The sequence below is a fragment of the Cervus canadensis genome, chromosome 1, assembly GCF_019320065.1.
Source record: "Cervus canadensis isolate Bull #8, Minnesota chromosome 1, ASM1932006v1, whole genome shotgun sequence".
NCBI lineage: Eukaryota > Metazoa > Chordata > Mammalia > Artiodactyla > Cervidae > Cervus > Cervus canadensis.
Window position 1 is genome coordinate 16,509,667 of NC_057386.1, and position 23,169 is coordinate 16,532,835.

At 49.2% G+C, this 23,169-nt stretch overlaps 2 protein-coding genes across 19 annotated transcripts in view; one reads left to right on the forward strand and one right to left on the reverse strand.

Moving 5' to 3' along the window:
- The window catches only part of KANSL1 (KAT8 regulatory NSL complex subunit 1), a 173,093-nt gene extending 158,563 nt beyond the window's left edge, over positions 1-14,530 (forward strand). For 3 of the 4 annotated variants that reach the window (XM_043465761.1, XM_043465750.1, XM_043465769.1), the window contains 8 exons: positions 5,508-5,690; positions 6,141-6,329; positions 6,666-6,814; positions 10,317-10,438; positions 11,091-11,148; positions 11,369-11,481; positions 12,207-12,459; positions 12,733-14,530. In XM_043465761.1, coding sequence (XP_043321696.1) covers positions 5,508-5,690; positions 6,141-6,329; positions 6,666-6,814; positions 10,317-10,438; positions 11,091-11,148; positions 11,369-11,481; positions 12,207-12,459; positions 12,733-12,960 — 1,295 coding nt within the window. In that variant the 3' untranslated portion in view covers positions 12,961-14,530. The remainder of the gene's footprint in view (positions 1-5,507; positions 5,691-6,140; positions 6,330-6,665; positions 6,815-10,316; positions 10,439-11,090; positions 11,149-11,368; positions 11,482-12,206; positions 12,460-12,732) is intronic. The other variant, XM_043465778.1, reaches the window with a different exon arrangement.
- A 1,637-nt stretch (positions 14,531-16,167) lies between these two features.
- MAPT (microtubule associated protein tau) overlaps positions 16,168-23,169 on the reverse strand; it is a 119,868-nt gene continuing 112,866 nt past the window's right edge. For all 15 annotated transcript variants that reach the window (XM_043465808.1, XM_043465817.1, XM_043465792.1 and 12 more), the window contains one exon: positions 16,168-20,055. In XM_043465808.1, the coding sequence (XP_043321743.1) occupies positions 19,840-20,055 (216 nt within the window). In that variant the 3' untranslated portion in view covers positions 16,168-19,839. The remainder of the gene's footprint in view (positions 20,056-23,169) is intronic.

Below are 23,169 nucleotides of genomic sequence, written 5' to 3' on the forward strand. Positions count from 1 at the left end.
GAGCATTAACATATCTGCCTATGAATACAGTAGACGTTCTGTGGCTTGACCCAGGGACCTAATTATTGTGTCTAATATTGTGACTATTGGGATTTTTCACTTGATTCAGACAACTGCCACACTCAGAATACAGAACGCCACATTTGTAAACTGGAAGATTGCCAGGGCCACAAAGATGTGAATAGTGCTTCCTGAAGTATTGATATTCCCCATATCTTTTTGTGTAGAATAGTAAGTAATAGTGAAGACTAGCAGCCAGCATATTGTGTGGGTCAAACCTGACCTCTGGGCCACCCGTTCTTCTCTAGAATACATTTAAAGATGGCAGCACTTCCAACTTTTCATTTCTCTGTAGTTTTACTGATGTTTCCTAGCCAGTCTGAGTACTTTGTTGGGGTGGGAACCAATTGCAGCTCTTAATCCTAGAGTTTCATCTCCCATCTTACCACACCTTAGCCACTCCCATTCATTTTAGGAACTGCTCCCTGGCTGGAAGGTGGAGACATTAGGGTGTGATAACCTTTTAGTTACCACCCTGGTGGCTCAGAGGTAGAGTGTCTGCCTGCCGTGTTGGAGACCTGGGTTAGATCCCTGGGTTGGGAAGATCCCCTGGAGAAGGAAATGGCAACCCACTCCAGTACTCTTGCCTAGAAAATCCTATGGACGGCGGAGCCTGGTGGGCTACAGTCCATGGGGTTGCAAAGAGTCGGACATGACTGAGCGACTTCACTCACTCAACCCTTTAGTATTCCAGAAAGAGGAGCTTGTTTCCTTATTACCTCATTTAATCAAGCCAGCTAAACCTTGGCTTGAAATAGAGGATGTATAACCTTGGGGTAAAGCATGTTGTCTTAGGTTTGTGCTTATTAAGAGCACCACCTGCTGGCCTTGAAGAGCTCTGCTCTCTTGAGAGAGCTTGCCAAGACAACTAGCTGTATCCATGAGGCTACTGCAACTTACCAGCAGGAGGAGGAGGTGAGCGTGACTGAACACCATGAGAAAGTGTGCTTGAGAAAATGGTGGATCATGGAATGTCAGATTCTGGCGGGCCTGAAGCTAAAGTTTTCTTTTTGTTTGAGGAAATAGTAACCTAAGGTGATGTTTCTTGTCATTGACCTGGTTAAGGATCTGTACCCTCCTATCTGGTTAATACCACTTTAATGCCCATTGCCTATGCAGGTGTGAAATGTGTGGCGTCCTCTAGCTGAACTGTTGTTCTCTTCCATTTTTATAACTCTTTCTTTGCTTACTTTCAGGTCCTCTGTGTCTATTTTCAGAGTTGTAGCTCTGTGTGGATCCAGGTGTTATTACTCAGAGCATGAACTCAGACTAGCAATTCCTAAGAGATCATTTTTGTTCACTGATTTTGGGGGATTTAACTTAGTTTCTCTTCACTTTTATATGAAAGCTGCTAAAACACAGCAAACTTCTAGCAATGTATAGTAGCCCGAGTCCCATAAACAGTTTGTTGTTATCCCTAACAGCTTATTCAGGGGGTTTTATAGGGGAAGTTGCTCTTGGTTCTGCTTAATAGCCAACTCCAGAGCACAAGGTAATGGTCTACACTTGTGCCAATTTTTACTTCTGAGCATTTAAGTGGGGGTGGGGAGAGGGTTAGGAGTGGAGTTTTAGTTGAAAAGTCATTAACATGCTAGAGTTGAGAGGTGCAGTAGTCATCTAGTCTAGCAATAACATAAATCTTTTTTCTCTCTTGTGTTTAGTGAGATTGATTTATAATTAGATTAATTAACTAATTATTTGAGATGGGTCTGAGGTCTTGGGCTACAACAGAGAGAGCACTGCCATGAGCCTGTGCCTGCGGCAGACAGAAGAGGTGAGAGAGAGAGAGCATGTGTGCTAGGATATCTCCAGCCCTGATCAGATCTTGCTGCCTCATTTTACAGATGAAGATGCTGAAGCCCAGCCAAGTGATTTGTTCTTGTTCTATCCTCCTCCTCAGTGATGGAACCAGGTTCTGTGTCCAGGACTACTTATTTGCACTATAAAAGAGCGGGAGGAATAAAATCACTATGCTTTTGTAGTCCCATTAAACAGCCTATGCAGATTTTCCTCATGGTCCAGTAGTTAAGACTGCATGCTCCCTATGCAGGGGGCATGGGTTCAGTCCCTGGTTGGGGAAGATCCCACATGCCGTGTGGTACAGCCCTTCAAAAGACCAAATAAATAAGAAAAACCGGCCTATGCCAAGTGGGAGTAACTCTCCTGCTGACACAGGGGATGTCCTGGGATATAGAAGAGGTGTTCCCCCACTTCTTGAACCTTCTTTATACCTTTGAACTCAGCCCAGCTTTCAGAATTTCTATAGACAGTGCTTTATTTCCAATACACCCTTTTCCTCAACCACTCTAAGCAAAGAATTTTTAATGAATTAAAATTCCCCTAAATTTAATTAATACCTCTAAACTCAATTCTTATGTGGGGCTCTAAGGGCTAGGAGTACAGTGAGCTCTGATATCCTTAGCCTGGCTGAAAGCTGGTTGATCATTTAAGGGTTATGATAGGTGAATTTGTTTTTAAATGTGTAAAAGAATAATTATGGAAAAAATTTCACAAGAGAGCACTGTTCCAAGAGATGTGTCTGATTCTTTGAAGTGTCATGAAATACATAGTCTGTGCTATAGGAAAGAGTTAAGTTTTGCTACACTGCAGAACTCTTTTGAAAAATATTCTACACTGTCCACTTCCTTGGGAATGAATAATTTTAGAACTCTCAGATTCCACCTCAGAATTAAACTGCTCCATTCTCTGGGTTTTCCGGGTGTCTCAGATGGTAAAGAATTTGCCTGCAGTGCAAGAGATCCAGGTTTGATCCCTGGGTTAGGAAGGTCCCTTGGAGAAGGCCATGGCCAGAGGAGCCTGGCGGGCTGCAGTCCATGGGGTCACAGAGAGTTGCACACGACTGAGTAGCTAACACACTTAAGCATCAATTCTTTGGGCCAAAGAATAATTTCATGGTGTAGTGGCTAAGAGTATGAGTTTTAGAGTTTTACAGACTTGAGTTTGAATGTTGCTTGTTCCTTTCTAACCCCTGAAGGAAGAAATGGCAACCCAGTCCAGTATTCTTGCCTGGAAGATCCCATGGGCTGAGAGGAGCCTGACAGGCTGAAGTCCATGGGGTCTCAAAGAGTCAGACACAACTGAGCTTGTACACTGTGTTAGTTACTAAACTGTGTAACCTTGACAGTTAATTCACCTTTCTACATCTGTTTTCTATCATTAAAAGGAGCATAGTAATGCATCCTGGAATTGTTTTGAAGGTAAAGTAATACACAGCACCAGCCACCATATAATGGGTTTTTTATTTTTTTAATTTTATAATGGGTTTTTTAAATGTTCACTCATCCCCCTTTTCTTTGACCCCCACTCCTAGTTTAGATCAAGCACATCCTCTACTTTCCCTGGGAGCCAGAACCCCATTAATGTTTGAAGTGAAGTGAAGTCGCTCAGTCATGTCTGACTCTTTGTGACCCCATGGACTATAGCCTACCATGCTCCTCCATCCATGGGATTTTCCAGGCAAGAGGACTGGAGTGGATTGCCATTTCCCTCTCCAGAGCATCTTCCCGACCCAGGGAACGAACTCGCCTCTCCCGCATTGTGGGCAGACGCTTTACCATCTGAGACACCAGGGAAGTCCTAAGTACATTAAATATAATAAATATAAAGTAATTCTGGAAAAAGAAGGCATGCCATAGGTTGCAGTGATTTTTGAAAGATGGAAAGCAAGATAACTATAGAGAAATAAAACTAGAAAAAAGGAGCCCAAAGCATATGCTTTTAGTAAACTCTTGTCAGGTAGCAGCTGGTAAGGGGACAGTTCTTTGCCCACACTTAAAAAGGACAGAAAAACAGGGATGGGACCTGGGCATTTGGGTGATAGATCTGGACTTGTTCTGAAATATAGCTAGGTTAGATTTTAACCCTTTTCCATAATGCAGTGATGTTTCATTCTATGCTACAGTATTGAGTATGGACTCAGGGACTGGGACTTTTGAGTGTGTCTCAGGTGGTTAATGATTGATTCCCTGGAGGAACTGAGAGCTAAAGTGAGATGTGCTGATCTTCAGATGTAAAAGGACCATGAGAAGTTTTTCAGAACCCTGAAGAAAGACCCACCTATATCCCTGGTGGTGAAGTTTCAGAATGAAACTAGAAAAGGAAAATTGTAAAGTTAAGATTGCCACTAGAGGTTCTAGCCAGAGTAATAGGACAAGATGTAGAAATAAAGGCATACAAATTGGAAAGAAAGTAAAGCAGCTTTTTGTAAATGATGCATTTGTGTGTGTAGAAAATTCTAAGGATTCCACAACAGCTAACAAAACTTAATAATAGATTTGAGATCACAGGATACAGGCCACTGTATTAGAAATTACTATATTCCTACATACTAGCAGTAAGCAATTATAAACAGAACTTTTAAAAAGTGATAATGATGACATTATTATTTGTAAGTCATAAAAATATGAAGTACTCAAAGAATCAGTTTAACAAAATGTGTATAAGAACTGTACAATGAAAACCACCCAACGCTGATGAGAGGAAATACAAGAAATCCTAAATAAATGGAGAGAAATACCATGTTCACAGATTGAAAGATTTGGTATTGGAGTTTGCCCCAAATTGGCTGAGTCAATATAATAGCACAACAAGCTCCCCCCCACCCCACCAAAAGTTTAAAAGAAGAAGCAGAGCACCTACAAATGATTGAGTCAAATTCCATCTTATTGGTGATACTGTAGTAATAGCTTTAAGAATCTGAGAGAAAACTGGTTTTAATCTTGAAATGCTCTTTCGAAAGAAATTACTCAAACTCAAGTCCGCATTCTTAGGAAAATAAAAAAAGGAAACTAACAAAATGGAAAGATACAAGAAAGAGTAGTGAACCCCCCCAAAAAAGGTAGAAGTTATAATTAAGTCTAAAAGATTTAATTTGTAGTATTCAATATTAATCAATTCATTTACTTAAAAACCTAGATAATCCCCAGATAGGGAGGTGGTGGGTGTCTGGAGGAAGGAGGGAGAAATGATCTAGTTCTTAGTGGGGAAAGATGCAGTGCCCAGTCCAGTGCCTGATAAAGTAGCAGACAATAAATAGTTGTTGAAGGAATATAAATCCTGATTAACTTTATGTTGAAAGAAAGAAATAACCTTGAAATGTTTCAGTTTCTAGAAGAATAAGAACAGGATGTTCTTTCAAACCAATGGAGTTTAACAGATTTAGCGGAACACAGGAACAAAGAAAAGACCATCATAGATTTTGGTTTTGTTTGGAACTTGAAAAATAAAAGGCACCAATGACTTCCCTGTGAGTAGAAGAGTGACCTTCAGTGATGTTCCAATAAACAGATCTTCCCCCTGACAGTGCTTGTTCCTCGAAGTCATCCTACCACTGGGCACATAAGAGAAGGGTGTGAGGTGGGTCTCGCTCCCTGGAGAGCCGGAGCCCAGGGGTCTGGACTGATGGTGATGTTTTGTGTTTCTTGCAGATGTCCCCACAAGCCTGCACTTCCAGAGCATGCTGAAATCTCAGTGGCAGAACAAGCCTTTTGACAAAATCAAACCTCCAAAAAAGTTTTCACTTAAGCACAGAGCACCCATACCAGGCAGTCTGCCAGATGCAGCTCGTAAAGACAGGCACAAGTTGGTCAACTCCTTCCTAACAACAGCCAGTAAGTTTCAGGGGTCCATAGAGTCCTCCAGTTATTTTTCTGTTCCTCTTATGTTCTCAGGTTACTGGTATGGCCATGGCAGTCTGATGGGGTTGGGAGAGACAGTTGACAGATGCAAGTTCAGCCCACAGTCTTCTTTTTCTGCTCATCTTGGATGCTCTGGGATGGACTATGAAAGCTGTTCTGGGGCTCAGTGAGCAGCCAAGTGGGGCATGGCATTGGGTGCATCTGTGGGCCGGCTGTCTTTTGTAGTCTGGTGTCACATTTTTCTCCAGTTGAGAGCCTGGTGGGCTCCCTGGCCTGTCCTGGCCAGTGTGTTGCTTGCTAGGAGCTTCAGTCCCAGAGGACTGTCCTGCTGCCCTGGGTGTCTGTCATTGACCTAGAGTGAACTCAAATAAGAAAAGGTTGAGAGAAGATACTTCACAGCTCTTTTTCTGTTCCCCTCCTCAGAGCTGTCCCATCACCAAACCCGGCCTGACAGGACCCACAGGCAGCACTTAGACGATGTGGGGGCCGTGCCCATGGTGGAGCGAGTGACAGCGCCAAAAGCAGAGCGCTTGCTCAGTCCGCCGCCACCCGTGCATGACCCCAACCACAGCAAAATGAGATTGCGAGACCATGCATCTGAGAGAAGTGAAGGTAGGGCCAGGCCCGGCACCTCCGCCTGCATCTGCACCTGCGCAGGGCTTTCTGGGGCAGCTGGGCTTCCTGTCACTGCCCCTAGCTGTGTCCTTCACTTGCTAGGAAGGCAGAGTAGAGGGGTCCGACCGCTTCTAAGTGTAGGTCACTCTTAACTGCTATAGCAACCTCTGCTCCACACCCTGCCTCCCATCAGCCAGTTTGCTTCATCTTTTTATCCTCTAGGCTTAGAAAGCATTTTTGCCTTTACTGAGTATTGCTGGCCTTCCTAACTTGTGCTGGAAGTAGAGCAGGTTGAGGTAGCCATGTATTCCTCTTTTCTGTTGACCTCTGCAGTATTGAAGCATCACACGGACATGAGCAGTTCGAGCTACTTGGCGGCCACCCACCACTCACCACACAGTCCCTTGGTGCGACAGCTCTCCGCCTCCTCAGACACCTCTGCACCCACCAGCTCTAGCCCACAGGTCACAGCCAGCACGACTGTAAGTACCCGCGTGGAGTGGGCCAGACAGCCCCTCTGCAGTGACAGCTCCCTCTGGTGGATTTGGAGGACAGTGTGGAAAGAGGGTCGTGAGGGCCAGGGCAGTTACAGGGACTTAGCTCATCCTGACTTGTGTGTCTTTTTTAAGTCAAAGTGGTGCTATTTAATCCTCCATTATGTTATTTTCCTTGAGTTGTTCTTAGTAAAGATGGATCTGAGCTGAGCCAGCCATAGAAAGCTTGAGGCAGAGGCAAACTCGTGGGTGATCTGTGACTGTTCAAGATACATGGGACTAAGTTTGGCACAGAACTCCACAGTACCATGACTCTTAATTCTGTTGGCCTGAGAAGTAAACATGAGAGGAGGAATGCAAAAGAGGTGTCTGTGGGCCTTAAAGACGTTTGATTTCCTCGTTTTTAATCTCCGGGGGAGTGGAGCTGGAGTGTTGGGAATAAACACTGGGTGCTTGGAAGGGAAGGTTGATGTGGACCCTGTTTTTTAAGTGTGCAGAGCAGGATTACAGATCCAGCAGGCCACACTGGCAGGACTGACATGTGCGTTCAAAGTGGCAGGCTCTCTGACTCCTGATCAGCTTTCGTAGTACCACTCTTCACCCCAAAAGCAGTTTGCACGGCCGTTCCAGACACACAGTCACGTTAATACTCTGTGATGTTTTCATTCCTCAGAATGTGCCTCCTTGAACACATATACCTGTAGCTACTTTGTGCCCACCAAAAGGGTCCTTTATATAGTAATCATCCTAATAATAATGGAGGTAGTAATAATAGAATGCTGCTGCTGTGAATGTTTACTGTGTCCGTGCTAGGTACATACGTGTTACCACATTCAACCTGTAACACCCTTCAAGGTGCAGGTGGTGTAGAAGATTCCAATTTTGTTGGCAGGAAAACTGAGGCTTTCCAGGGTTGAGTACATAGCATAAGGTGAGGCGACTTGTCAGGGCTGCAGTTGGGATTCCCACCCAGGTGGTCTGGCCACAGAGCCAGCTCTCTTGGGTCGTGCGGCACAGAGGGAACCTGGGTTGGGGCACAGCAAAGGTGACTTAGGCAGGGGCTCTGATGCCCCTTCAGAGCTTACCTCAAGAAACTTCAAAGCCCACAAAATGTGCTCAGTAGGCTCTGCAATCAGGTGGGAATTCATATCGTTCTGTCTCTGCTGTTAAAAATCGGACAGTCTTTCCCAGATGACCTTGTTCCTCCCTGCTTCGTCCCCTCCCACACCCACAGGTTTTATCTCCATAGCGGTGTAGTCTCTGTGGTAAGCCCAGGTATTCATTAGCAGGGGTCTCAGAAAAACAAAGGATTTTACAGAGACTAATTCTAATGGAAGTCTTCTCTCAGATCCTCGACTTGGTGAAACTTTAGTGTTTTTTCACATGCCTCTTTCTCATGCCTGGAAAATGTAAACTTAGGCCTGAATCACTTGAAATTTTTGCTTACTATCTAATGAGCATCAATTTTGTATATACCACTGTGCTGACCTTTGAGGCTCTCGTTGGCCATATTTTTTCAAAGAATCTGGATTTATTTAATAGCAGGAAGAGTGATAGGCCAGGTAGTTAAGGTGAGAGGCTACAGGACACTGGAGGGAGTGGGGAGGAGGGGGATGGGGCGTGTGCTCATGCTTGCCGCGGAAAGCCACGTGAGCCGGTGGGGTCTTCTTTTCTTTTTTTTTTCCTTCTTGGACGCCCTGGATATTCTGATTTGATGGTTTAGAAGAGATGGGGCCCTGAACCTATTTTTTCTCTTTTAAATATCATCTTGCGCCTCACCTTCTGGCAGCCAGGTTTGGGAACCTCTCTTCATTCTCATCACCTGCCCTCCACCTCCGGTCCTAAACAGGAGAACATAGTTAGGTTAGACCATGTGAGTGTCTTCTGGAATTAGGGCATCTACATGTGGGGTGGGGGCTGAGCCTGTTGAACCCCACAGCCCGCTCCTGTCTCCCTGCCTTGAAGGTACTGACAGCAGACCCAAGGAGATTCAGGGAAAATACATACTTGTTTCTGCCGGCAGTTTCACACTTGTTCTTGACCACAATCCAGGGAAAGCTGTCTATTGAGGTTCCTTTGGGTACACTTCCTGCAGTGGAGTGTGTGAGTTCAGCAGACATGTGGGGGTGAGTCCACTGAACCTCAGCCAGGCAAGGCTTGCAGGTCTCTTCAGCTGTTCTGGTCAGCCAGTTACCCTGAATTCGTGAAGGCAGGGACAGTCTGTTCTCATTGATAGCAGAAGAAAATGAGGTGAAAAAGACATTGTGATAACCTGAAATCGCAGGTGACAGCTGCTGAGATCCTGGCCCAGGAAATACTGCCTTTCAGCATTCTCTGAGAAGGTCCTGAAATGATCGGATGGATCGGTCGTGGATCTCCTTCCGGGAACAGGAAATCGAGGGAAACAGCCTCTTCCCCCCACTCTCCCCTCACTGACCCCTTCCCTCTGGGCTGCCCACACTTGGTGGTTTGGGTTTGAATGCAGCCCCTTAGGTGTTTGCAGCTGCGCTGTCGCCATGGCAGCATGTTTGTCATCCCACTGTTTCCCTCTGGCCTCTCACAGCTCAGTTGCCAGTCTCTGTTTCAGGGCAGGGTGTTTGCTATCTGGGCACAGGCAGCCCTCAGACTTGCCCCTCCATCTAAGAAGCCGTGCCCCTTGGCTCCTTGCTTGAGTCCTCCTCCGGTCTCCCAGCTGCTGCAGAAGGCCCCGCCCCTGCTCCCTAATGTTGGATCCTTATTAAGTGTTCTTTCCCAGGAGTTTGATCTTAACTTCCTGTAGGAGCAAATCTCCTTTCTCCAGGAGTGTGAACTCTACAGCCAAGGCCTCTTCATCCATTTCCCTCCACTTCTCTGCATTGATAGAGCTAGAACGCTCTCAGCTTTTTCCCTAAGAATAATAGCCAGAAAGGGGAACTCACATAAGGGTTCAGCAGATGGTGGGCACAGATTTAGCTGAAGAGTTCAGATCTGCGAGAAGGAAGTGCTTTCATGGCAACCAAGATTAGCAGATCACTGAGCTGAGCCTCCCATGGGGCATCTTTCAGGATGGAAGAGTTCATCTTTTTCGTCCAGAGAGTTAGCTCTAGGCTTAAGCATTGCTTTTTCCACCATGGGTCTCTGTCATAGAGATAAAAGGGGGGGAAACAGGTTGGGGGGGTTGTTAAAGGTATGTGGAAGAGTCTTAAACTGTGGCAGTTGTCTCAGGGTGCCAGGACACCCACCTCTGTGACACTGAGGAGAGGTCTCTCCACGTGAGAGGGTGGCCGGTGAGACTTGGGAAGGTCTTCCTCAGGACCCACCTGGTGTTTCTCCTGAGCGCGTTGCTGGTGGGAGACCGTCCACACAGTACAGGCAGTTGCTGACATCCCTGCTTGGGCCCTCCCCAGGGACCCAGATGCCTGGTTATTGGTGATCCTGTTTTAAATCTCAGGTTTAGGATTTGATGTGTGTAGAATTGTTCTTCCCTTTTAAACTTGCCTTTGTCTTACAGCAGCCAGTAAGGAGGAGAAGGGGAGAGAGCTCCTTCGATATTAACAACATTGTCATCCCGATGTCTGTTGCTGCAACCACCCGTGTAGAGAAGCTCCAGTACAAGGAAATTCTTACCCCCAGGTAGAAGCCCTGCACGATCGGCTCTGCTCTTTGTTCTCCCTGTTACTGCCATTTCCCTGTCCCCTAGTCACTGAGTCCCTGTCCCCTACTCACTGGGGCCTAGCCTTGGCTTTTGTCATTAAGAGAAGGGATCAGAGTGAAATTCTTTCTTTTTTTTTTTTTTTTAAATTATTTCTATATATAATTTTCTTCATTATATGTGTGCCAACCAGACCACAGGCCACAGACTGGCTATAGACATGTTTTGTTTGATGCATACAGATGTGTTTTAAAATACTGAATTTGTTGTCAGCATCAAAGCAAGATTTCACATAGGAATCTTTATTTCCAGCTTTTGTTGACAAATCAAAAATTTGGGCAACCGTGTCTATGCATCCCCATGTGGTGGCAGCCAGTTGGTGCTGAGTAGCGTTGGTCCCCTTTATACAGGTTCTTCTGCTTGAGTTCGTCGGTCCCCCAGCTCTGCTCCCACCCTCAGCCTGCTTTCCCTGTTTCTGGCCCTTGTGGGTATCGAGTGTGAGGCCTCTGATGGAAAGAGTCCCCCAAGGCTGAGAAGGCCCAGGGAGAGCAGGTGGCGAGTGCTCATTCCCTTGCGCATATGTTTTTCTGGCCCGACTGCCTGTGTTCTCACAATTCTGCCTTGGTTTTGCAGCTGGCGGGAGGTTGATCTTCGGTCTCTGAAGGGGAGTCCTGACGAGGAGAACGAGGAGGTAATGGCATGGTCGGTCCTCTTAGAAGAGCACACACACTGCAGATACTTCAAGACCTGTGGGTGTCCACTGCAGGCTGCGTTGTATTCTTGTCCTTACCAGGAAGAGCCTAGTATGTGGGGGAGGAGGGAGGCGATGTGCTGCTTCTAGAACTGATCTACCCCCACTTAAATGTGACTTCCTGGCGGAAAGGGGGGTCCACAAAGGTGCTCTTTTGCAGATCGAGGACCTGTCTGACGCAGCCTTCGCCGCTCTGCACGCCAAATGTGAAGAGATGGAAAGGGCTCGCTGGCTGTGGACCACAAGTGTGCCACCTCAGCGGCGAGGCAGCAGGTGATGTGGCAGGCGCCAGGTCCCCAGGGCCTGTGCCGGGGGGGTCGGCGGGGAGCTCGGGCCCAAGCTGTGTCCATGGGTTCTCACCTGGTTGCTCTTCGTGTTCCTCACTGGCAGTGGTGGAGAATGCACACATTCCTTGGTGTTTGTTGGGACCCATGCGGGCATAAGTAGTCAAACGCTGGGTCCTCGCTGAGTGGTTACTGTCCAGTTATGACAAACTCTGGTGGTCTCCCAACTCCAGGAGTAGGCCATCTGGGAAGTTGGAGGCCGATCGAGGGGGGTCTGGTGATACGGTGGGAGGAGCTTTGGAAGCCTCCGAACCAGCCCACCTTCTGTGGACAGCAGAGTGTGCACAGCTCTCTGGTCCCCCTTGACTTGGGAGACCTGTCCTCCCCTTTCTCCTTTAATGTTACAGTGAGCAGCCCTCAGGATTCTCAAGTAGGGGGGTTAGGGCTCTTGTTCTCGCTTTTTGCCCATAGCGTGTGCCTGGCCCCATGCACAGTGACGGGGGAAGCGAGGGTTGGTGGTTCCAAGGAGACACCTGCTGGTGTCCGTCTGCCTCAGCTCTGCTGGTCGGGAGGCTTTTGTCACACATGCCATGCCATGCCACCTTTTCTGGCTTTTTTTGGCATGACAAAAGCCTGCCACCTCCCAACCCCAAAAATGAATAGATGAGAAGCTCCCTGTCACCGGGCACTTAGATTGCACTTCTCGGGGTACAGGTCTTACCGGTCATCAGATGGACGGACAACACCCCAACTGGGCTGTGCCAACCCCTCCACCCCCCAGCCTGCCTCCCCGGACGTCAGTAGCAGTCACTCCTTGTCGGAGTTCTCCCACGGGCAGTCCCCCAGGAGCCCGATTAGCCCGGAGCTGCACTCGGCCCCCCTCACTCCCGTGGCTCGGGACACCCTCCGACACCTGGCCAGCGAAGACACACGCTGTTCCACACCAGAGCTGGGGCTGGACGAGCAGGTGAGCAGCGACACCTTTCTGTGGGATTGGAGGCGGCAGATGGGGCAGTTGGGGGGGCAGTACCTGCCCAAGATGGACCTTCATTTTATGGACCACCCCCCCATCCCCAGTTTGAAGGGGACAAGGGACTGTACATGAAGTTGACCTTCTGAAGGTGCCATGGAACACTGGCCCTTGTTACAAGGGTGCCCGCTCTGAGAATCGTCCCCAAGCCTGCCCCAGAGCTCACAGACCTGGGGCCAGTCCTCACCATGGCGTCTTGTCTGCCCACAGTCCGTCCAGCCGTGGGAGCGGCGGACCTTCCCCCTGGCATACAGCCCCCAGGCGGAGAGTGAGGACCAACTGGATGCACAGGAACGGGCGTCCCGCTGCACTCGGCGCACCTCGGGCAGCAAGACTGGCCGGGAGACAGAGGTGGCGCCCACCTCGCCTCCTGTCGTTCCCCTCAAGAGTCGGCATCTGACGGCCACAGTCACAGCTCAGCGTCCAACTCACAGATGAGTGGGATACGAGAATCTAAACAGACTCACTAACTATTGGCATTAAAGCTTCAGAAATCTCTGCGTTTGATATTCAAACATCATATGCCGAAAATTTTCACAGTTTTTAGTGAATTTAAGGAATTTAGATTCTACTTTGGTATTTTTTTTTCTTGTTTTGATTTTTGTTCTGTTTTGGTTTCCATGTTTTCTTGTCACACACCTGAGCACTTCCTCCAGTTGGCAAACAGAAGTTCAGGATAAGAGCCTGCCGGCCTGGTCCCGGCACCTCCTCTGCACTGTTGAATCACTGGACTTAGCCATGTCGGATGGTCACCCCTCTCCTTTGCCCCAGTGGGCAAGGTGGGACAGCCAGGTGGGCAGAGGGGAAGGACTCTGCAGCTCCGTGTCGCCCCCTGAGGTGAGGGTTGGGGAGAGCAGTGTGCTCTGGGCTCTCGCTGGCCCGCCCCTCTGTGGCTTGGCTCAGCTCTGGCCCCCCAGCTGGGTCTCCTTGGTCGTCTGTGCTGGAGCACCCCAACCAGAGCCTCTTGACCGGCCCTGCCAGCTGTTCCCACTCAGCCTTCAGCTGACAGAATGGCTTCCCCTTGTCCCGCAGATCTTGGAGACCTACCAGGGTTTCCTCTGCGTTCAGTCGTCCCTGTCTTGACTCCTTAACTGCAGTAACCTGGCTGCGGCTGCTCGGGTCCCTATCCTTCCCAGTCCCCTCATCTGCTGCCCACACCAGACACACACCCACACCTGGTCCTTCCCCTTGGATCGTTTTTCCCACTTATCCTGGTCTGTGGAGGTGTAGGGTCTTCCCACTCCTCTCACTCTAGGGAGTCTGGGAAATGAGCAGCCATCGCCCCTCCGGAATCCTGTTTTCACTGATGGGGTCATTCGGAATCATTTGGTCGTATCCCCTCCTCCGCCAGTCCGGTTCCCTGTCGGTGTCTGTCCACCTTTCCTCTCTCGAGCTCCTTTGCCTGTGGAACACTGTCTGGTCCTTGGTCCTTGCTGTGGGTCCCGTCACTCCCCGTCACCCCCTGGGATAACCGTGTGCCTGTCTCATCTATGATCACATCACCAAAAGGGGGGCAATAAGGACTTTTTTTTTTTTTTTTTGCCATTTTGTAATCGTATAAAAATAGTAGACAAACTGCTTAATGTTGGGGTTTTTTCACAATTTTCAACATTAGTGATTTTTTTTTTGATTCTGTTTGCAAGTTAAAGGGTTTGTCATTGTTTCTTTAAAAAAAACAATAATGCACCATATCCCTATGCATAAAGTGCTTCTTCTATTTATAAGGTTGAAAATTCTGAATAACCCTTTTAGCATTGTAAAAAAAAAAAAACAAAATCAAAAATGGAAAAAAAAAAAAACTTGTATTTTGTAAATATTTTCTTTTCCTGCTTTGAGCTGTGTATTGGCAGCGGAACATGTAGCTGTCTTTGTTCTATAGAAATGCTTTTCTTCAGAGAAGCTGATCTTTGTTAATGTCTTGATTCTGTTCGCAAAGCACAGACTAGTGCTTAAAAAAAAAAAAAAGGAAGGAAAAATTGAAAAAAATAATAAAAAAAAAGTGACAGAACGTAGTATGCCAGGCCTTTCTTGTCACTGGACGTGGTGATGGTGGTCAGGACCTGCCCTGCTGGGGGAGCTCCTCTGACTGGCACTGAACATTGGGAAGACTCCGTGCCATCTTCTGGGCACAGGTGGGCTCCTCTGATGGTCACCAGAGAGGGGATGTGGGTTTTCATAGGTGTGGCGGGTAAGAGATGTCAGGAGGAAAGGTGGTGGTGGTTGGGTATAAGTAATTGACCCATTGCTTTTTTTTTTTTTTTAAGTTCATTTCTTTTTTTTTTTTTTTGGTTGCGCTGGGTCTTCGTTTCTATACTTTGACTTTAATGTGCCTACCTCTGGTGAGGCCAGCCGCAGTGTGGCTTTTTTTTTTTTTAATCTAAATTGCTCTCTAGGGTTTCCAGGTGGCTCAGTGACAAAGAATCCACCTGCCAATGCAGGAGACATGGGTTCATTCTTGATCCGGGAAGATCCCACATGCCGAGTGGCAACTAAGCCCGTGCACCACGACTGCTGAAGCCCGAGCAGCACCCCGAACCAGTGCCCTGCAGCAGGGGGAGCCACCGCAGGGAGCCCGCGCGCAGCAACGAAGACCCAGCGCGGCCAGGAAGGAGAAGATTATAAAGAAAGCCAATTTCTCTGTAGTGGAGATTTCACATCTCACTTTTGACCTCCTCTGGGTTTGAGATCACTGAGGATTTAATACACTTTGCACAGAGCCTGAGCTGGTTCTCAGCAGCTTTCTTGTGAGGAAAGAAGAAAAGTTTTGATTTTCTTTGTAGAAGATGAGTAAGTGGGCGGGCCTGGTTCTCTCGCTGCTTCCTTTTTCCCTTTTCACAGCAGTCAGGTCAACACAGCCAGTGAAGCTGCCTGAGTGTTATATATATATATAATTTTTTTTTTTTACCCAAGTTCTGAAGTCTTTGGCTGCCCTGTTGCTGCTTCTGTAGTTCGCAGTTAAGATCTGCTGTACTTAAGCTTCTGTCTGCAATGGCTAAAGCATCTCAGGAAAAGCTGAGAAAAGTGATTATTTTGAAACTGTGGAAAAATCAAAGGCCTGAACATTATGACCTTGACATAATCACGAAGGAACAATAATACGATGGGTTCTGCGTGTCTGCTTTTCTTTTCCTCTGTAGCCTCACCAGGGGCTATTTGGGATCCCTAATGGAGATCTAGCACTCTCCATCTGAGATGAGGCTCAGAGGAGAGCAGCTTTGATCCTGGAAGGAACCAGAGCCCCTCATTCCACTGACCAGCCCAGTCAGTGTCCTGCTTCAGCCCCAGGCCTCTCCACTCATTTCCAGGGATCAAGAGATCTCACGGAGCTACCCCTGCCTTCTCAGGTCTGAATGCAGTGGTTTGGGTCTTTTACAGGCTGAGCCTTGTGAGCTGAGCCACAAGGGTATTTATTGCCCTTTGAGTTGGACCAGGATGGTTTGCCAGCACCAGAATGAGAAAATCGACTGGAAACAAACAAGCCTGAGAGTCCTTTCACCTTCAGGGCCCCAGAGCCAGCTGGTAAATCCTCACGTCCTGGTTTCAACAGTATGGTCATTTCCTGAGCTAAATTCCCAAAGGTTGGGAAGGGACTTAGAAATTGTAACATCCTTTTCTGGTCCTTTAAATCCATACACAAAGGCCTTATTTAATCAGAGTAATAACTTTATTTTCCAAATTCACTTTTACAGCAACAGTCAGTGTAAATCATTTGTTAAAACACACAATACACGATATGGACATTCACAGACAGGAAGCTAAGCTAAGATGGTTTCATGTCCCTCCCCCCACCCTCAAAATTAACAAAGAAATCATGGGACCTGCAAGTGCCAGAAATTGTCCTGCCCCACTGCAGATTCACGGGGCTCGGTCCGGTAGGTGAGACTGTCGGTGCCCAGGGTAAACCCTTTTCAAAATGGAAACCAGAAGGCTCTTGAAGCCACACTTCTGTAGAGAGGACAGGCCGATGACCTCCACCTCTGCCCTCGTCCCTGCCTCTCTCTGCTCTCCTCCGAGGACAGAGATCAAAGGGTGACAAGATCTTAGCAGCTGTTAGAAGTACAGGCTGTGTGTCTGGAGCTGGTGGGAAAGGTGACACGGAGGTGCCAATAACTTTGAGGAAAGGATGCCTCAAAGCAGCCTTGGGAGGCAGGATTATGGGCTTGGGACCCTGCAAAAGGGCAGCAGGACAGCAACCGGATCTCGATTCCTCCACAAACCTCACCACCTGGCCAGGAAGGAGAACTAGCTGGCAGCCTGCCGCACCTGTCAGTGGAAAGGCGAAATCCCAACGGACTTCTGGCACCCGTGGTTGAAATCACGAAGAAAGGGTTACTAGGCTTCGGACTACTGCACCCCTTTGCCCAGTGGTTAACTATCTTACAGGTTCCTCCCCCCTCCCCCCTCGAACACAACAAGCAATCGCAGACAGGATACGGTCTCACCACTGAAGTCAATGTAAATGGAACTATTGATAAAGTGAGTGGAGAGCTTGAGGGGACCAGGTGGATGAGGGACACCGACTCCGGAGGAAACGGGTAGGGGTGTGCCAGCTCTGGGGGGATTGTCCTCATTTAAGGTTACAAGCCAGCATCCCTTTGCAGACTCCCTGCCAGCAACTGACCTGATCACCTAAACCATGATCTTCAGGCTGATCCCAACACAGGCGATTCCAGAGCCCTCTGGGAAGGAAGTACTTGGAAAGCCGGACACGAGGCTGCAAGGAGGGGTGCAAGGAACACGGCCAAAATCGGTGGCAGTAAGGAGGGGCCACATCGCTCACATCTTTACACCATTTCCTCCTCCTTCCTCAGAGCCCTTCCAAGACCAGCTGGGACTCAGAGAGCCTAGGAGAGCCTCATGGGGGGATGTTTGGGGCCCACATGATCCCTGGCATGGAACGCTCTGACTGCAAACGGAGCAGCCGACCCCAGACTGACCCTCCCAGCCCCACAGGGTTGACTTTGACTGTCCCCACACCAGAAATGGCAGACCTGGACCAAGGTTGAGATTTCCTTTAAACAGATTTTGACAAAGGCTGCTTCCCTTGTCCCCGTGGCAGGAGAGGGTCAGCAAGTGTCTCCTGACTTGTCACCACGTCAGAAAGCTGGGGCCGGTCGTTCGTCCCAGGCCCTGCTGTGGCCGTAGGGCCCTGGGTGGGCGGCTGGACCATCCTTCCTGAGGAAGAGCTTGGAGCTGAGGGGTGGGCTGCAGACCTTGCCCCAGTGGGCACTCGTGATGCGGGGAGCTGTCCGACCCTCTCTGGGGGCTGCTATGGGCCTTTTCTGGGGCCATCTTCACCGCAAGACACGTCCTCTGCCTGACAGAAGGGAGCCCCGGGTCAGGGAGGGGGTACCGGAGCTGCTGTCCTCTCTTGGGCTTCAGGTGTTCACAGCCGAGGGTTCTCCAGTGTCAGGATCTGGTCTCTGCTGGATCCACGATGCTGACGGAAATCTTTCATCAACTGGGAGAGCCACGTGGGCCTTCTGGATCTGAGTCCCGCTGGGGGGTGAGAGACACCGAGGACTCCCACGAGGGCGGGTTAGAAACCTCTTTACAAGCATTTCAAGATACATGCGTCCTTTTTTTTTTTTTTCTTTTCACTATCAGAGTCACTCTGGTGAATCCAAGCATAAACAGACAAATCAGACTACAAGGCGACAGGGTGTGGACGGGGAGGGGAGGGCGACATCTATGTATATGTTCAGCTGCTCCAGGACAGACCACCCTGCTTCCCGCTGGGATGGGGTAAGAACCAGTTCCGAGGGGGCACATTTCCCTTTTCGGGGTGCGGAGGGCTGATGACACAGACTTGGGGTCGAGCAGCGGCTGGGCTCCGAGAGGCTGGCAGTCACAAGCTGGGGCAGAAGTGGGGGACAGCGGGGGCGTGGTCCTGCCCTGGGGGCCTTGCCCGCCTGCCCCAGTGCCATCGCTGGCATCCGGGACGGCCAGCCTGCTGCCAACTCGGCACTGGATGGGGACCGGGCCCAGACAAGGCATGAACATCCAGGGTCACTGTGAACCCCACCCTGGCTTGTGACTGTGATGGCGGTGGGGGCAGAGAATTGAGTAAGGTCGTGGGGTCCATTGTGAGGGACACAGCTGGATGCCTATAACTCAGAGAGATGGAGGTCCCCGGTGTCCGGACCTCGGCCTCCTTGACTTCCCCCTTGGTAGAGAGCAGGTGTCTCCCCGTCGGAACAATGTCCATCACCGAGAAGGGGTGGGTGGTGAGGCGGGGAACTCAGTGTGACGTAGTGAGGGGACAGGCAGTGACCGGGCTCCGCACGGCACACACACAGGCGTGGCGGGGGCAGACGGGGGGCTCCATGGCCGTGGGAAGGAGGAGAGGCCCAGGCTCGGGAACAGGCAGGTGCTCCCAAGAGGCACAAGTCCTTACAGAGAGAACTGGTTAGCCCTAAGTCCCAGATCTGTGAGGTGGCCAAAAAACATGGCTGTAGTTCCCACCTTCAGAACTCAATAGAATGGGGTTTCCAGGGGGCAGAGAGAAGCCCCTCAGCTCAGGACCCCCCAACCCTGCGAGAAGCAAGGAAGAGGCCACGCTCGGTAGTCTTTTCCAAGGAGGTGACCCACACGACGTCCTTCCCATCCCCTTCCTTCTCCTGCCCCGTCCCTTCTCCCCGCAGAGGGAAGGGACCTCAGCCGATCCCCAGCCGCCAAGAACAGGACTGCCTGGTCTGCCTGGTCTGCGGTGAGTGGTGGAGGCTGTGCCCTGCCCGCTGCCCTCCAGGCAGGCCCCAGCATCCCCTCCCCACACAGGCCCCTTCCCTTCCCTCCCCGCCCCCTGCCTGGCCCCGCCCGGCCCCGCCCGCTCCGCCCTGCTCCAGAGGCGGCCCTGCGCCTGTGGCTCCGCCAATGTGCCAAGTTGCAAGTCCCTTGTTGCCACTGCTGCCTCGGGGACACCCCCAGAATGGGGCACCCCCCCAGGCCTGGAGAGCCCTGGGAAGCAGCTTTCAGAGCCTCCCTTCTCCCTCTTCCACTCAGAGGGGGAAAAAAAAAGAAAAGTAACTGCCCAAGGAAGTTCTGGGTGGGGCCCTCTTTTGGAGCATTTTTAAAAATACTTTATTAGGATTGGCCCACCCATCAATTTGGAAAGCTGAACTTGGCTCTGTTCCGGTCACTGATTTGGAAGCCCCGAGCCAGAGCTGAGTGACAAGCAGGTTAGTGATTAACCGATGAACCGATCTGTGAGGAGCAGCTGGGGGAGGGCAGAGGGCGAAGGGCCAGAGCATTATTCTTTTTTTTTCCACACTCTTTCACTCTCTTCTCTCCACGGTTATTGACCGCCCCGGGGCCTGATCACAAACCCTGCTTGGCCAGGGAGGCGGACACCTCGTCGGCGAGGGTGGCGAGCTGCGGCGAGTCCACCAGGTCGATGCTGCCAGCGGAGGACACGTTGCTCAGGTGCCGGGGGGACGTGTCCCCCGACGCCACGGGTGACTTGTACACGATCTCCGCCCCGTGGTCGGTCTTGGCTTTGGCGTTCTCGCGGAAGGTCAGCTTGTGGGTTTCGATCTGTAAGAGAAGAGTGGGCAGGGTAAGGAGGAGAGTTGGGTCGGGTGACGGCCTGCCGGCCTTAGGAGGGAGGGAGCTGTGGTGGCCACAGTGGTTTCATGGCTTCCCAACAGCTAAGCTGCAGCATTCTAGTCACCTGCCAGCCAGCCCCCCAGGCCCCCTCTCCAGAAGCAGTGACCATTGTGGGCTTCCTGTGTACCCTTCTAGGAATAGCCCACACATGCAAACATGTGTATGTGTGAGTAGAGAAAAAAATACATATACATGTACATATATGCATATATATGGCAACAGTATCCACATGCTTTGCACTCCCGTGCTTAGGCTTAATACCTTGCATTGTCCCCACATAGCTCCCTCACTGCTTGCTGAGGCTGTGTGCTTTCCCATCACAGCAGATATACCAAAATGTATCTACTCCCTTGTTGGTAGATACTTAGGTTGTTCCAATCTTTTGCTCTCACAGACAATGCTGTGTATGAAAAATGTTGAATAACCTTGTACTCATCATTTCACATATGTACCGTGTCTCCTAGAAGTGGGACTGTTAGTAGGTCAAAAGGCATGCGCATTTCACGTTGAAGTGCACATGCACTTTGCCAGACTGCAGATGAAAGTGTGGAAAGAGAGGCTGGAGGAGATACAGGGAGGGGCCCAGACCCCCAGCCATCCAGCTGTGAGCCAAACACATTCCTCCCCTTTGCCAATGGCTGATGAGGACCCTGGAGGTGGCAGCTGCTGTGGGCAGCGCTGGCAGGTGTGCCAGAAAGCATGAGGCAACGGAGCCCTGATCAGAGCAGCGCATCGTTCTGAAATATACTAGCAGCTCATACAACTCATTATCAAAAAAGCAAACACCTCAGTCAAAAATTAGGCCCATGATCTAAAAAGACATTTGTCTAAAGAAGACAAGGATGGCCAAAAAGCACGTGAAAAGGTGCTCAACATTGCTAATTATTAGAGAAATGCAAGTCAAAAACCACACGAGGTATCGCCTCACTCTAGTTATAATGGCCATCAACAAAAAGTCTACACATAAGAGCTGCCATGTGATCCAGCGGTCCTATGTTCACAGCAGCCAAAACGTGGGGGCCACCTCAGTGTCCATTGACAAATGAATAAAGAAGATGTGGGAATGGAATTCAGCCACAAAAAGAATGAAATACTGCCATTTGCAGCAACATGGATGCAACTAGAGATTATCATACTAAGTGAAGTAAGTCAGAAAGAGACACATACTACATATCATTTGTATGTGGCATCTAAAATCCAGCACAAATGAACCCATCTACAAAACAGAAACAGACTCACAGACAGAAACAGACCCACAGACACAGAGATCACACTTGTGGTGACCACGAGGGCGTGGGGGAGAGATGGACTGGGAGTTTGGGATTAGCAGATGCAAACTAGTATATATAGAATGGGTAAGCAACAAGGCCCTTCTATATGGCACAGGGAATTCTATTCTGTATCCTGTGATAAACCATAATGGAAAGGAATACAATAAAAAAGGATGTATGTATATAACTGAGTCATTTTCTATACAGCATAGCTTGGCACACCACCATAAATAAACAATATTGCAAAAAAAAAAAAACTTTCAAAAAAGGTACAAATGAACTTATTTCCAAAAGAGAAAGAGACTCACAGACAGAAAACAAACTTACCAAAGAGGGAAGGGGAAGGGGGATAAATCGGGTTAGGATTAACATACACCCTACTACATATAAAATAGATAAGCAACAAGAACCTATTGTCTGCCACAGGGAACTAACTATGCTCAATACTTTGCAATAACCTATAAAGGAAAAGAATCCAAAAAAGAATATATGTGTGCATGTATAACTAAATCACTGTGCTCTACACATGAAACTAACACAACACTGTAAATCAACTAGACTTCAATAAAAATAAAGAAAAAAATAAGTAGAGCATCCTTGACCTGGAGGTCTTAGCTCCAAAGGATACCTGGAAAGCTCAGAAGCAGACAGTTTAGCTGCAGGTGGCAAGCAGTACATAGTTATTCTCTCCTGATGAGCTCTGAAGTGATGGACACAGTAATCCTCAACCTTTTTGGGGTCTTGGGACCTCCTTGGGGGCTTCCCAGGTGGCACTGGTGATAAAGGGTCTGCCTGCCAATGCAGGAGACTTGAGAGACACAGGTTCGATCCCTAGATCAGAAAGATCCCCTGGAGGAGGGCATGGGAACCCACTCCAGTATTCTTGCCTAGAAAATCCCATGGACAGAGAAGCCTGGTGGGCTACGGTCCATAGAGTCATAAAGAGTCAGACACAACTGAAGTGACTTAGCACAAACACAAGACCTTCATGAGCATCTGGTGAGACCAGGAAAATGTGTACACCTGCCTGCCTGCTCTCACACACATCTGACAATTTCTCCCTACAAGTTCAGAAGTCCCCATATCCCAAGAAAGAGCCCCTATTGTAGGGGCATTTGAATGTAGAGAAAAATCAGGCTCCCATCTAAGCTATATGCTTATTTTCGGTGACTGCTTTGAAAAAAGGACTCTTCCTTATTACTGTAACTGAAAGACCATTTTGACATACATTTATGTTCTTAAGAAAAATGTGACAGCCTCCTGGGAATGTCCCCAAACTCCCCAAGCTGAAAGAACTCGGGTGGCGGGGTTCCGGCACTCTGCTGCTTGTCAGCAGTGTTGCTCATCACAGAGCGAACTGGGACCGCACACGAGGAAACCCTCTGGGACCAGGACAGTGTCTTCCGGGCAGTGGGCAGGGCCCTCCCTTTCTGAGGCATCACAGAGATGAGTGAAAACAGAAGTCCAGACCTGGATTTGCCGCTAACTCCGGGACGGGGATGTTTCCGTCCGTTTTGCTGAAGGAGAACCCAAGGCTGAGAGGGCCTGCAGAGCTTCCAGGGGTCACGCCTCCAAGCAGAGTCAACCCCAGAGCTTTCCCCCGGAAAGAGAAGCTTCCAGAGTCAGGGGTAGCGACCTTCCATCACCCGGAATCACCAACACCCAGACCTACCCACTCATTCCATATATAATCAGTCAGACTCTCCAGGGTGGGACGGCAGTTTCATTAAGCTCCCCAGGGCAGGGAGGCCCTGTGTTAAACAGGGTGGGG